The sequence below is a fragment of the Tachyglossus aculeatus genome, chromosome 15 (genome assembly GCF_015852505.1).
Source record: "Tachyglossus aculeatus isolate mTacAcu1 chromosome 15, mTacAcu1.pri, whole genome shotgun sequence".
Taxonomy (NCBI): Eukaryota; Metazoa; Chordata; class Mammalia; order Monotremata; family Tachyglossidae; genus Tachyglossus; species Tachyglossus aculeatus.
Genome location: NC_052080.1, coordinates 12976524 through 12992262, shown reverse-complemented (window position 1 = coordinate 12992262; position 15739 = coordinate 12976524). Strand labels below are relative to the sequence as shown.

Here is a 15739-nt window from a genome sequence, read left to right as displayed (position 1 = left end):
GGAGGCCTGGGTTCTAATCCCAGCTTCAATCAATCAATCGTATTTATTGAGCGCTGACTGTGTGCAGAGCACTGTACTAAGCGCTTGGGAAGTCCAAGTTGGCAACATATAGAGACGGTCCCTACCCAACAGTGGGCTCACAGTCTAGAAGGGGGAGACAAAGAACAGAACAAAATATATTAACAAAATAAAATAGAATAGATATGTACAAGTAAAATAAATAAATAAATAGAGTAATAAATCCATACAAACATATTTACATATATACAGGTGCTGTGGGGAAGGGAAGGAGGTAAGGCGGTGGGGATGGAGAGGGGGAGGAGCGGGAGGCTTCACTACATGCCTGCTAGGGCTAGTCACTGTTTTTGCTTTTAATAGTATCTGTTAAGCTTTTCCTATGAGGCCAGACACTTTACTAAGTGCTGGAGTAGATTCATTCATTCAATCATATTTATTGAGCACTTACTGTGTGCAGAGCACTGTACTAAACGCTTAGGTAGTACAAGTCGGCAACATATAGAGATGGTCCTGGGCTCACAGTCTAGTAGATTCAAGATAATCAGGTTAGACACAGTCCACGTCCCACGTGGGGCTCACAGTCTTAATCCCCATTTTACAGATGAGGGAAGTGAGGCCCAGAGAAGTGACTTGCCCACAGTGTCACGGAAGACAAGTGGCGCGGCTGGGATTAGAACCCAGGTCCTCTCAGGCCCCGGCTCTATCCACCACATCGAGCTGCTTCGCTACAGCAGAGTTAGGGGACTCACTCCCTGCCCAGAAAGACCCTCTCTGAGATAGTCTAAAATCTTTATTCGAGAGTTTTCTCTCCCCCTTCTAGACTGTGAGCCCGCTGTTGGGTAGGGAACGTCTCTATATGTTGCCAACTTGTACATCCCAAGCGCTTAGTACAGTGCTCTGCACACAGTAAGTGCTCAATAAATACGATTGATTGATTGATTGATTGATTGAATGACACCAGTCTCCCAATACTGATAGAATTTTCAAGGCTATTTTCAATCCTAGTTGGGGCTTTCTTACCAGCCGAATGGGCCTGCCCTGCTTTAATCAATCAATCAATCGTATTTATTGAGCGCTTACTGTGTGCAGGGCACTGTACTAAGCGCTTGGGAAGTACAGGTTGGCAACATATAGAGACAGTCCCTACCCAACAGTGGGCTCACAGTCTAGAAGAGTACTTTAGACTACAGTCTTTAGAGTACTTTTGATTTATAAAAGGCTTATGACGACTGCTCTACTGTTGGGTAGTCCTGGAAACTTTCTGAACTGGTGTCAGACTCTGTATGAAAGGCCAAAGTTTGTTCAGTTTGGTTAGCACAGCGAATCCGGACTGGATGGCAGTCATTGCCAAGATGGTGATCGGCTGGACGGGTTGACATATTTGAAAGGCAGGGGAAAGAAACAGGGGCTCCTCTTCTTCCCTTGTCCCCGAGATAATCGTAATAACGATGACGGGTTTGTTAAGTGTTCCCTATGTGCCAAGCACTGTTCTAAGCGCTGCAGTAGATACAGGGTAATCAGGTTGTCCCACGTGCGGCTCACAGTCTTCATCCCCATTTTACAGATGAGGGAACTGAGGCCCAGAGAAGTGAAGCGGCGTGGCTCAGTGGAAAGAGCCCGGGCTTTGGAGTCAGAGGGCATGGGTTCGAATTCCGACTCCGCCACATGTCCGCTGTGTGACCTTGGGCAAGTCACTTAACTTCTCAGTTACCTCATCTGGAAAATGGGGATGAAGACTGTGAGCCCCACGTGGGACAACTTGATCACCTTGTATCCCCCCCGCAGCCCTTAGAACAGTGCTCTGCACATAGAAAGCGCTTAACAAATGCCATCATCATTATTATTATTATTATTATTATTATTATTACTTGCCCAAAGTCACACAGCTGACAAATGGTGGAGCCTGGATTAGAACCCGCGTCCTCTGACTCCCAAGCCCGTGGTCTTTCCACTAATCAATCAATCAATCAATCGTATTTATTGAGCGCTTACTGTGTGCAGAGCACTGTACTAAGCGCTTGGGAAGTACAAGCTGGCAACATATAGAGACAGTCCCTACCCAACAATGGGCTCACAGTCTAGAAAGCCACCCTGCTTCTGCCTTCCCCCCGGCTCTGCCCTTCTCCTCCTCACCCCCGCCAGATGGTAAACTCGTTGTGGGCAAAGAACGGGTCTGCTAATTCTGTTGTAGTAATAATAAAAATTGAGGTATTTATCAAGCGCTTACTATGTGTCAGTTAAAGTACTAAGCACTGGGGTGGATACAAGCAAATCAGGTTGGACACAGTCCCTGTCCCACATGGGGCTCCGGTCTTAATCCCCACTTTACAGATGAGGTAACTGAGGCCCAGAGAAGTGAAGTGACTTGCCCAGGGTCACCCAGCAGACAAGTGGACAAGCTGAGAACCAGGTCCTTCTGAATCCCAGGCCCGGGCTCTAACTATTCGGCCACACTGCTTCCCTCGGCTCTAGTTAATAATAATAATCGCATTTATTAAGCGCTTACTATATGCAAAGTGCTGTTCTAAGCACTGGGGAGGATACAAGTTGATCAGGTTGTCCCACGAGGGGCTCACAGTTTTAATCCCCATTTTACAGATGAGGTAACTGAGTCCCAGAGAAGTGAAGTGACTTGCCCAGAGTCACACAGCTGACAAGCGGCAGAGCAGGGATTTGAACCCATGACCTTTGACTCCAAAGCCCGGGCTCGTTCCACTGAGCCACGCTGCTTCTCTGAATGAAGCTATACGTTACTTCAGGAGCCCGGGCTTTGGAGTCCGAGGTTGTGGGTTCAAATTCCAACTCCGACAATTGTGAGCCGTGTGACTTCGGGCAAGTCACTTCACTTCTCTGGGCCTCAGCTCCCTTATCTGGAAAATGGGGATGAAGACTGTGAGCCCCCAATGGGACAACCTGATCACCCTGTAACCTCCCCAGCGCTTAGAACAGTGCTTTGCACATAGTAAACGCTTAATAAATGCTATTGTTATTATTATTATTATTCAGGCCAGAAAGGCGTTGCCGGAACCACGATTTTCCGCAGAAAATCCTTTTTACGGATCTGTCCGTCGGACACCTGATGATGTTTACTTTTTCTTCTTACATTTGGAAAGCAATTGATGGAGAAACCTCTGAGACTCTCAAAGGAAGAAATGGGAGATCTCTTCATTATGCGCTACTTGGCTACGTTGAAGGCAGCTGTGGTGTAATGAAATTTTTCCTCAGACAACTGCCAACTTCCTCAACTTTTCCTTGAAAGTTCTACGTTCTCACAGTGGTGTTAAAAGGCATTTTACTCTCCAAGTTATTTAAATATTTGACCTCCACATCTTCTCTCTGTTAGGCCAGTTCATGCCTTGCCAGTTGTATTCTCAAATAAGAGTAGTTTTCTTCTCAACTGAGAAGCAGCCTGGCCGAGCGGAAAGAGCAAGGGCCCGGGAGTTATTCATTCATTCATTCATTCATTCATTCATCCATCCAATCGTATTTATTGAGCGCTTACTGTGTGCAGAGCACTGTACTAAGCGCTTGGGAAGTACAAGTTGGCAACGTATAGAGACGGTCCCTACCCGACAGTGGGCTCACAGTCTAGAAAGGGACAGAGAACAAAACAAAACATATTAACAAAATAAAATAAATAGAATAAATATGTACAAATAAAATAGAGTAATAAATACATACAAACATATATACATATATACAGGTGCTGTGGGGCGGGGAAGGAGGTAAGGCGGGGGGGATGGAGAGGGAGAGGAAGGAGGATCCGGGCTCTCCGCTGGGCTCTTCAGTCCCCAACTAGGATTGAAAATGGCCTTGAAAAGTCTATCAGTATTGGGAGACCGGTCTCATCCAAGAACAGAACTCTCCGCTCCTCCGCTTGTCCTCTCTGTGACCTTGGGCAAGCCACGTCACTTCTCCGTGCCTCAGTTTCCTCATCTGTGAAAGTGGGGATTAAATCCTCCTCCCTCCTACTTAGACTGTGAGCCCCACGGGAGACAGGGATAGAGGGTTCAATCTCACCTCCTTCCCTTCCCCACAGCACCTGTATATATGTATATATGTTTGTATGTATTTATTACTCTATTTATTTATTTATCTTACTTGTACATATCTATTCTATTTATTTTATTTTGTTAGTATGTTTGGTTTTGTTCTCTGTCTCCCCCTTTTAGACTGTGAGCCCACTGTTGGGTAGGGACCATCTCTCTAGGTTGCCAACTTGGACTTCCCAAGCGCTTAGTACAGTGCTCTGCACACAGTAAGCGCTCAATAAATATGATTGATTGATTGATTGATTCACTTCTCTGTGCCTCAGTTCCCTCAGCTGTAAAATGGGGATGGAGACTTGTGAGCCCCGTGTGGGACGGAGACTGTGATCCCCATGTGGGACAGACTGTGTCCAACCTGAAGAGCTTGTATCTATTCCAGTGCTTAGAACAGTGCTTGGCACATAGTAAGCGTTTAAAAAGTACTATTATTATTATTATTATTATTAAGGTAAGTGCTAATTAGGAACCTTAAAAAAAACACTACTAAAATATCCCCAACAAAACACCACATCAAAGTGAAATGAGTCAGATCACACCTGTTAGCTGAAGGTTGTAGAACCAAGTTCTGGCGATGACCGTCTCTGTATGTTGCCAACTTGTACTTCCCAAGCGCTTAGTACAGTGCTCTGCACACAGTAAGTGCTCAATCAATACGATTGATTGAATGAATGAATGAATCCGAAAACTCTATTTACTCTACATGACTCTATTTATTTATTTATTTTACTTGTACATATTTATTCTACTTATTTGATTTGGTTAATATGTTTGGTTTTGTCCTCTGTCTCCCCCTTCTAGACTGTGAGCCCGCTGTTGGGTAGAGACCATCTCTATACGTTGCCGACCTGTACTTCCCAAGCGCTTAGTACTGTGCTCTGCACACAGTAAGCGCTCAATAAATACGATTGAATGAATGAATGAATCCGAAAACTCTGTTTACTCTACATGACTCTATTTATTTATTTTACTTGTACATATTTATTCTACTTATTTGATTTGGTTAATATGTTTTGTTTTGTTCTCTGTCTCCCCCTCCTAGACTGTGAGCCCACTGTTGGGTAGGGACCGTCTCTATACATTGCCGACTTGGACTTTCCAAGCGCTTAGTCCAGTGCTCTGCACACAGTAAGCGCTCAATAAATACGATTGAATGAATGAATGAATGAATCCGAAAACTCTACTTACTCTACATGACTCTATTTATTTATTTATTTTACTTGTACATATTTATTCTACTTATTTGATTTGGTTAATATGTTTTGTTTTGTTCTCTGTCTCCCCCTTCTAGACTGTGAGCCTGCTGTTGGGTAGGGACCGTCTCTATACGTTGCCGACTTGTACTTCCCAAGTGCGTAGTACAGTGCTCTGCACACAGTAGGCGCTCAATAAATACGATTGAATGAATGAATGAAGGAATGAAAACGTATTTGGGGGCCTTAAAAGTATATTCGCCGTACTCGAGGCAGGTATGGAAAATCACCAACCCCGCCAACCAGCCAAGTAACTAACTGAAGAGAGAGATGCTCGGTGAAACTGCAATACAGACCCCAAGTTGATTCTTTCCACGTGCTTGGAGATCGTCGCCGGCACCGAGGCTAAAGATCGAAACGTGCAGTGAACTTCAGTAGGGATGTAGCAGGTGCACTGGTGAGGACACGCTCGCGTCTCCTGAGGGTGTCCCAGATAGATTATCAGCACCGACGACAGGACCCACCAATCGGCCCTCTTCTGCATCTTGGCAGATTTCATCACGGCCGGGCTCCACCTGTTCATGACGTCCCCAAATTTAAAAAAAAGAAAGAAAAGACTTTCAGCGACTGCACAGCATCGCTACCTTCCCCCAAACCCCTTACCGGCTATCTCACCGACCGGTTTTTGTGGTACAATTTAGAAAATCTCTTCTTAAATGAGTAGAATGGTTATCTGTTTCTTGGAAATCTCTCACAATTTAGAAAATCTCCTCTTAAATGAGTAGAATGGTTATCCGTCTCTTGGAAATCTCTCACGTTGGACAGTTCGGCCCTTTAGGAGATCAGCTAGGCAAAATACTGTGAGATGTTTTTCTTGTTACTGTATACAGTGAGAAAAGTGTCTTTGGGATCCAATGTACTATGATACGATAGCATTTATTTATTAAGCGCTTAGTATGTGCAATGCACTGTTCTAAGCGCGGGGGAGGTTACAGGGTGATCAGGTTGTCCCCACGGGGGACTCAGAGTCTTAATCCCCATTTGACAGATGAGGGAACTGAGGCCCAGAGAAGTGAAGCGACTTGTCCAAAGTCACACAGCTGACAAATGGCCAAGCCGGGATTTGAACCCATGACCTCTGACTCCAAAGGCCGTGCTTTTTCCACTGAGCCACGCTGCTTCTCTAAAGCCTCCAGCCCCCGGTATTCCCAGGCAGTCTCCCATCCAAGCACTCACCAGGCCTCACCGGGCCCGTGTTCTAGCCACTAAGCCACGCCGCCTCGACTACGCTCTGGGGTAGCTCCCAAATAGGTTGGACACAATCCCCGCCGCAGGTGGGGCGCAGCAGAGTGTCCCTCCCCATTGTACAGAGGCGGGAATCGAGGCCCAGAGAACAATAATAATAATAATATTTGTTAAGCGCTTACTATGTGTCAAGCACTGTTCTAAACGCTGGGGTAGATAGAAGGCAATTAGGTTGCCCCCCGTGGGGCTCACAGTCTTAATCTCCATTTTCCAGATGAGGTCACTGAGGCCCAGAGAATAATAATAATAATAATGTTGGTATTTGTTAAGCGCTTACTATGTGCCAAGCCCCGTTCTAAGCACTGGAGTAGATACAAGGTGATCAGGTTGTCCTATGCGGGGGCTCACAGTCTTAATCCCCATTTTCCAGAAGAGGGAACTGAGGCACAGAGAATAATAATGATGTTGGTATTTGTTAAGCGCTTACTATGTGCCAAGCACTGTTCTAAGCACTGGAGTAGATACAAGGTGATCAGGTTGTCCTACGGGGGGCTCACAGTCTTAATCCCCATTTTCCAGATGAGGTCACTGAGGCACAGAAAATAATAATAATAATAATATTGGTATTTGTTAAGCGCTTACTATGTGCCAAGCACTGTTCTAAGCACTGGAGTAGATACAAGGTGATCAGGTTGTCCTACGGGGGGCTCACAGTCTTAATCCCCATTTTCCAGATGAGGTCACTGAGGCACAGAGAATAATAATAATAATAATAATAATAATAATAATACTAATGTTGATATTTGTTAAGCACTTACTATGTGCCAAGCCCTGTTCTAAGCACTGGAGTAATAATAATAATAATGTTGGCATTTGTTAAGCACTTACTATGTGCAAAGCACTGTTCTAAGCACTTGGGGGGATAAAAAGTGATCAGGTTGTCCCACGTGGGGCTCACAGTCTTCATCCCCATTTTACAGATGAGGGAACTGAGGCTCAGAGAAGTGAAGTGACTTGCCCAAGGTCACAGAGCAGGCATGTGGCGGAGCAGGATTCGAACCCATGACCTCTGACTCCAAAGCCCGGACTCTTTCCACTGAACCACGGTAGATACAAGGTGATCAGGTTGTCCTATGGGGGGCTCACAGTCTTAATCCCCATTTTCCAGAAGAGGGAACTGAGGCCCAGGGAATAATAATAATAATAATAATGTTGGTATTTGTTAAGACCCAGAGAAGTGAAGTGACTTGCCCAAAGTCACACAGCGGATGCACAGCGGATGCACAGCGGTGTCAGCATTCGAACCCACGACCTCCGACTCCAAAGCCCGGGCTCTTTCCACTGAGCCCCGCTGCTTTTCCAAGTCAAGTGACTTGGCCAAGGACACGGGGCAGACGAGGGGCAGAGCCAGGTCGTAACGAATCCCACTCTAAACAGCGTTATGATTAATAATAATAATAATATTGGTATTTGTGAAGCGCTTACTATGTGCCCAGCACTGTTCTAAGCCCTGGGGTAGATACAAGGTCATAATAATAATAATAATAACGATAGCATTTATTAAGCGCTTACTATGTGCCAAGCACTGTTCTAAACCCTGGGGTAGATACAAGGTCATAATAATAATAATAACGACAGCATTTATTAAGCACTTACTATGTGCAAAGCACTGTTCTAAGCCCTGGGGTAGATACAAGGTCATAATAATAATGATAATAGCATTTATTAAGCGCTTACTATGTGCAAAGCACTGTTCTAAGCCCTGGGGTAGATACAAGGTCATAATAATAATGATAATAGCATTTATTAAGCGCTTACTATGTGCAAAGCACTGTTCTAAGCCCTGGGGTAGATACAAGGTCATAATAATAATAATGATAGCATTTATTAAGCGCTTACTATATGCAAAGCACTGTTCTAAGCCCTGGGGTAGATACAAGGTCATAATAATAATAATGATAGCATTTATTAAGCGCTTACTATATGCAAAGCACTGTTCTAAGCCCTGGGGTAGATACAAGGTCATAATAATAATAATGATAGCATTTATTAAGTGCTTACTATGTGCAAAGCACTGTTCTAAGCCCTGGGGTAGATACAAGGTCATAATAATAATAATGATAGCATTTATTAAGCGCTTACTGTGTGCAAAGCACTGTTCTAAGCCCTGGGGTAGATACAAGGTCATAATAATAATAATGATAATAATGATAGCATTTATTAAGCGCTTACAATGTGCCAAGCACTGTTCTAAGCCCTGGGGTAAATACAAGGTCATAATAATAATAATAATGATAGCATTTATTAAGCACTTATTATGTGCCAAGCACTGTTCTAAGCCCTGGGGTAGATACAAGGTCATAATAATAATAATAATGATAGCATTTATTAAGCGCTTACTATGTGCAAAGCACTGTCTAAGCCCTGGGGTAAGTACAAGGTCATAATAATAATAATAACGATAGCATTTATTAAGCACTTACTATGTGCCAAGCACTGTTCTAAGCCCTGGGCTAAATACAAGGTCATAATAATAATAATAATGATAGCATTTATTAAGTGCTTACTGTGTGCCAAGCACTGTTCTAAGCCCTGGGGTAGATACAAGGTCATAATAATTATAATAATGATAGCATTTATTAAGCGCTTACTATGTGCAAAGCACTGTTCTAAGCCCTGGGGTAGATACAAGGTCATACTAATAATAACAACGATAGCATTTATTAAGCGCTTACTATGTGCAAAGCACTGTTCTAAGCGCTGGGGAGGTTACAAGGTGATCAGGTTGTCCCACGGGGGGCTCGCAGTCTCCATCCCCATTTTGCAGATGAGGAAACTGAGGCCCAGCGAAGTGAAGTGACTTGCCCAAAGTCACACGGCTGACAATGGTCGGAGTCGGGATTTGAACCCACGACCTCGGACTCCAAAGCCACTCTTTCCACTGAGCCACGCGGGACTCACAGTCTTAATCCCCATTTTACGGAGGAGGTGACTGAGGCACAAAGAATAATAATAATAAATACTAATAATGTATTTGTTAATGTGCCAAGCACCGTTCAAAGCGCTGAGGAAGAATACAAGGTAATCGGGTTGTCCCACGGGGGGCTCCCAGTCTTCATCCCCATTTTCCAGATGAGGAAACTGAGGCACTAAGAATAATAATAATAATGTTGGTATTTGTTAATGTGCCAAGCACCGTTCTTAGGGCTGGGGAGGGATAGAAGGTAATCAGGTTGTCCCACGGGGGGCTCCCAGGCTTCATCCCCATTTTCCAGATGAGGAAACTGAGGCACAAAGAATAATAATAATAATAATGTTGGTATTTGTTAATGTGCCAAGCACTGTTCCAAGCGCTGGGAAGGGATACAAGGTGATCAGGTTGTCCCACGGGGGGCTCCCAGGCTTCATCCCCATTTTCCAGATGAGGTCACTGAGGCACAGAGAATATTGATAATAATAATAATATTGTTGGTATTTGTTAAGCGCTTACTATGTGCCAAGCCCTGTTCTAAGCGCCGGGGGGGATACAAGGCGATCAGCTTGTCCCACGGGGGGCTCACAGTCTTCATCCCCATTTTACAGATGAGGTCACTGAGGCACAAAGAATGATAATAATAAAAATAATGCTGGTATTTGTTAAGCGCTTACTATGTGCCAAGCACTGTTCTAAGCGCTGCGGGGGATACAGGGCGATCAGGTTGTCCCCCGTGGGGCTCCCAGTCTTCATCCCCATTTTCCAGATGAGGTCACTGAGGCACAGAAAGTAATAATGATAATGATGCTGGTATTTGTTAAGCGCTTAGTATGTGCCAAGCCCTGTTCTAAGCGCTGGGGGGGATACAAGGCAATCAGGTTGTCCCCCGTGGGGCTCCCAGTCTTCATCCCCATTTTCCAGATGAGGTCACTGAGGCACAGAAAGTAATAATGATAATGATGCTGGTATTTGTTAAGCGCTTAGTATGTGCCAAGCCCTGTTCTAAGCGCTGGGGGGGATACAAGGCAATCAGGTTGCCCCCCGTGGGGCTCCCAGTCTTCATCCCCATTTTCCAGATGAGGTCACTGAGGCACAAAGAATAGTAATAATAATGATGCTGGTATTTGTTAAGCGCTTAGTATGTGCAGAGCACTGTTCTAAGCGCGGGGGGGGGATACAAGGCGATCAGGTTGTCCCCCGTGGGGCTCCCAGTCTTCATCCCCATTTTCCAATCAATCAATCAATCAATCAATCGTATTTATTGAGCGCTTACTGTGTGCAGAGCACTGCATTAAGCGCTTGGGAAGTACGAGTTGGCAACATATACAGTCCCTATCCAAAGAGGAACAAATAATAATAATAATAATAATAATAATGCTGGTATTTGTTACGCGCTTAGTATGTGCCAAGCACTGTTCTAAGCGCTGAGGGGGATACAAGGCGATCAGGTTGTCCCCCGTGGGGCTCCCAGTCTTCATCCCCATTTTCCAGATGAGGTCACTGAGGCACAAAGAATAATAATAATAATGATGCTGGTATTTGTTCAGCGCTTACTATGTGCCAAGCACTGTTCTAAGCGCGGGGGGGATACAAGGCAATCAGGCTGTCCCCCGTGGGGCTCCCAGTCTTCATCCCCATTTTCCAGATGAGGTCACTGAGGCACAGAAAGTAATAATAATAATGATGCTGGTATTTGTTAAGTGCTTAGTATGTGCCAAGCACTGTTCTAAGCACTGGGGGGGATACAAGGCAATCAGGTTGTCCCCCGTGGGGCTCCCAGTCTTCATCCCCATTTTGCAGATGAGGTCACTGAGGCACAGAGTATAATAAAATGTTGGTATTTGCTCATGTGCCAAGCACCGCTCTAATAATAATAAGAAGAAGAATGGCATTTATTAAGCGCTTACTATGTGCCAAGCACTGTTCTAAGCGCTGGGGAGGTTACAAGGTGATCAATTTGGCCCCCGGGGGGCTCCCAGTCTTCATCCCCATTTTCCAGATGAGGTCACCGAGGCACAAAGAATAATAAAATGTTGGTATTTGTTCATGTGCCAAGCACCGCTCTAATAATAATAATAATAATAATGGCATTTATTAAGCGCTTACTATGTGCCAAGCACTGTTCTAAGCGCTGGGGAGGTTACAAGGTGATCAAGTTGGCCCCCGGGGGGCTCCCAGTCTTCATCCCCATTTTCCAGATGAGGTCACCAAGGCACAAAGAAGAATAAAATGTTGGTATTTGTTCATGTGCCAAGCACCGCTCTAATAATAATAATAATGATGGCATTTATTAAGCGCTTACTACGTGCCAAGCACTGTTCTAAGCGCTGGGGAGGTTACAAGGCAATCAGGTTGTCCCCCGTGGGGCTCCCAGTCTTCATCCCCATTTTCCAGATGAGGTCACCGAGGCACAAAGAAGAATAAAATGTTGGTATTTGTTCATGTGCCAAGCACCGCTCTAATAATAATAATGATGATGGCATTTATTAAGCGCTTACTACGTGCCAAGCACTGTTCTAAGCGCTGGGGAGGTTACAAGGTGATCAAGTTTTAGACTGTGAGCCCACTGTTGGGTAGGGTCTGTCTCTATATGTTGCCAATTTGTACTTCCCAAGCGCTTAGCCCAGTGCTCTGCACATAGTAAGCGCTCAATAAATACGATTGATGATGATGATGATGATGAAGTTGGCCCCCGGGGGAGCTCCCGGTCTTCATCCCCATTTTCCAGATGAGGGAACCGAGGCCCCGAGAAGCCCAAGGTCACCCAGCAGAGAAGCGGCGGAGCCGGGGTTGGAGCCCGCAGACCCCCCCCCCCGGCCCCCGGGAGGGGGGCTTGTAGTTCCGCAGCGCTCAGTACAGTGCTCAGCACCCAGTAAGAGCCCAATCAGTACGATTGAGGGATTGAGAGGGGGGTCCCCCCCGCCGCCCCGCGAAGACCGAAGGTGCGTACCGTTGTCGTTCCCGCAGCAGCCGGTCCCGGGCCGGCCCCCGACCATCGCGCCGCCCCCGGCCTGCCTCGGTTTCCCCGTCCGCACCCCGGCTGTTTGGACGCCCCCCTGCTCCTCCTGCCAGCCGCCAAGCTGCAAGCAGGCAGGGACGGCTGGGGAGGAGCCCCGCAGCTCCGCCCTCCAGCCGGGGGCGGGGGCCAGTAGACTAGACCCCCCAACGGGCCCCGAGCACCACAGGACCCGCCGCCTTGGGGGGCTGGAACCAGTCGCTTCACTTCTCTGGGCCTCAGTTCCCCCCTCTGGAAAATGGGGGTGAAGACTGGGAGCCCCACGGGGGGCAACCTCAGCACCTTGTGCTCCCCCAGCGCTTAGAACGGTGCTTGGCACATAGTAAGCGCTTAATAATAATAATAATAATGATGGCATTTCAATCAATCAATCAATCATATTTATTGAGCGCTTACTATGTGCAGAGCACTGTACTAAGCGCTTGGGAAGTACAAGTTGGCAACATTTAGAGACAGTCCCTACCCAACATTGGGCTCACAGTCTAAAATGCTCACAGGCATTTGTTAAGCGCTTACTATCATCAATTATCATCATCATCCGTTGTATTTCCCCAGTGCTTAGAACAGTGCTTTGCACATAGTTAAGTGCTTAATAAATGCCATTATTATTATTATTATTAATAATAAACACCAAACACCAAAAATATTCTATTTATTTTATTTTGTTAGTAGGTTTGTTTTTGTTCTCTGTCTCCCCCTTTTAGACTGTGAGCCCACTGTTGGGTAGGGACTGTCTCTAGATGTTGCCAATTTGTACTTCCCAAGCGCTTAGTACAGTGCTCTGCACATAGTAAGCGCTCAATAAATACGTTTGATGATGATGATGATGATATGCTATGGAAACAGAGTGGCCTAGTGGAAAGACAACAGCCTGGGAGTCGGAGGATCTGAGTTGTAATCCTACCTCCACCTGAGCCTGCTGTGTGACCTTGGATAAGTCACTTCTCTTCTCTGGGCCTCAGTTACCTCATCTGTAAAATGGGGTTAAGACTGTGAGCCACGTGTGGAACATTGTGGCCACCCTGATTATCTCCAGTGCTTAGTACAGGGCCTGACACATAGTGAGGACTTAAACACCAATGGAAAAAGAAAACAGAATTTAATACAGCAAGCTTAAATTGGAGCAAATGAAACCCAGGAGGATAAAATCAAAACTGTCTTAGATGCTTTGAAACAACTCAGTAATTATAAGCATATATTGAATGATCATCATCATCATCATCAATCGTATTTATTGAGCGCTTACTGTGTGCAGAGCGCTGTACTAAGCACTTGGGAAGTCCAAGTTGGCAACATATAGAGACGGTCCCTACCCAACAGTGGGCTCACAGTCTAGAAGGGGGAGACGGAGAACAAAACCAAACATACTAACCAAATAAAATAAATAGAATAGATATGTACAAGTAAAATAAAGAAATTAAATAAATAGAGTAATAAATATGTACAAACATATATACAGGTGCAGTGGGGAAGGGAAGGAGGTAAGATGGGGGGATGGAGAGGGGGACGAGGGGGAGAGGAAGGAAGGGGTTTGCACTTTGCACTTTGCTTTGCACTTTACTATGTGCAAAGCACTGTTCTAAGCGCTGGGGGGATACAGTGTGATCAAGTTGTCCCACGGGGGGCTCACAGTCTTCATCCCCATTTTTACAGATGAGGTAACTGAGGCTCAGAGAAGCGAAGTGACTTGCCCAAGGTCACACAGCAGACTGGTGGTGGAGCCGGGATTCGAACCCATGACCTCTGACTCCAAAGCCCGGGCTCTTTCCACTGAGCCACGCTGCTTCGCGCTGCTTAATAATAATAACAATAATGGCATTAATCAAGTGCTTACTATATGCCAAGCACTGTTCTAAGCGCTGGGGAGTTTAATCAATCAATCGTATTTATTGAGCGCTTACTGTGTGCAGAGCACTGTAGCGTGGCTCAGTGGGAAAAGCCCGGGCTTTGGAGTCAGAGGTCATGGGTTCGAATCCCGGCTCCACCACAAGTCTGCTGTGTGACCTTGGGCAAGTCACTTAACTTCTCTGAGCCTCAGTTACCTCATCTTTAAAATTGGGTATTAAGACTGTGAGCCCTACGTGGGACAACTTGATCACATTTTATCCCCCCAGCGCTTAGAACAGTGCTTTGCACGTAGTAAGCGCTTAACAAATGCCATTATTATTATTATTATTACTAAGCGCTCCCTCTCCCTCTCCCCCTCCCCCTCGTCCCCCTCTCCATCCCCCATCTTACTTCCTTCCTTTCCCCACTGCACCTGTATATATGTATATATGTTTGTACATATTTATTACTCTATTTATTTATTTATTTATTTTACTTGTACATATCTATTCTATTTATTTTATTTTGTTAGTATGTTGGGTTTTGTTCTCCATCTCCCCCTTTTAGACTGTGAGCCCGCTGTTGGGTAGGGACTGTCTCTATATGTTGCCAACTGGTACTTCCCAAGCGCTTAGTCCAGTGCTCTGCACACAGTAAGCGCTCAATAAATACGATTGATTGATTGATTGAGGAGAAATCCCCCCCGCCTTACCTCCTTCCCCTCCCCACAGCACCTGTATATATGTAAATATGTTTGTACGTATTTATTACTTGATTTTATTTTTGTACATATTTATTCTATTTATTTTATTTAGTTAATATGTTCTGTCTTGTTGTCTGTCTCCCCCTCTAGACGGTAAGATTGCTGTGGGAAGCAGCAATGAGCAGCGTGGCTCAGTGGAAAGAGCCCGGGCTTTGGAGTCAGAGGTCATGGGTTCGTATCCCAGCTCCGCCAATTGTCAGCTGTGTGACTTTGGGCAAGTCACTTAGCTTCTCTGTGCCTCAGTTCCCTCATCTGTAAAATGGGGATTAAGATTGTGAGCCCCACGTGGGACAACCTGATCACTGTGTAACCTCCCCAGCACTTAGAACAGTGCTTTGATGATGATGATGATGGCATTTGTTAAGCGCTTACTATGTGCAAAGTGCTGGGGAGGGTAAACAAGGTAATGAGGTTGTCCCATGTGGGGCTCAAAGTCTTAATCCCCATTTTACAGATGAGGTAACTGAGGCTCAGAGAAGTTAAGTGACTTACCCAAGGTCACACAGCAGACATGTGGCAGAGTCAGGATTCGAACCTACGATCTCTGACTCCAAAGCCCACGCTCTTTCCACTGAGCCACGCTGTAAGCGCTTAATAAATCCCATTATTATTACTATTGTGGGCAGGGAACGTGTCTGTTATATTGTTGTATAGTCC

The 15739-nt window shown here is 45.5% G+C and overlaps 1 protein-coding gene across 1 annotated transcript in view; it reads right to left on the bottom strand.

The window, feature by feature from the left end:
- MXRA5 (matrix remodeling associated 5) overlaps positions 1–12474 on the bottom strand; it is a 33610-nt gene extending 21136 nt beyond the window's left edge. Inside the window, exons 1-2 of the mRNA XM_038757160.1 lie at positions 12427–12474; positions 5614–5832 (exon numbers count right to left, since the gene is read on the bottom strand). Of these exons, the coding sequence (XP_038613088.1) occupies positions 5614–5816 (203 nt within the window). The 5' untranslated portion in view covers positions 5817–5832; positions 12427–12474. The remainder of the gene's footprint in view (positions 1–5613; positions 5833–12426) is intronic.
- Between the last annotated feature and the right edge of the window lie 3265 nt (positions 12475–15739).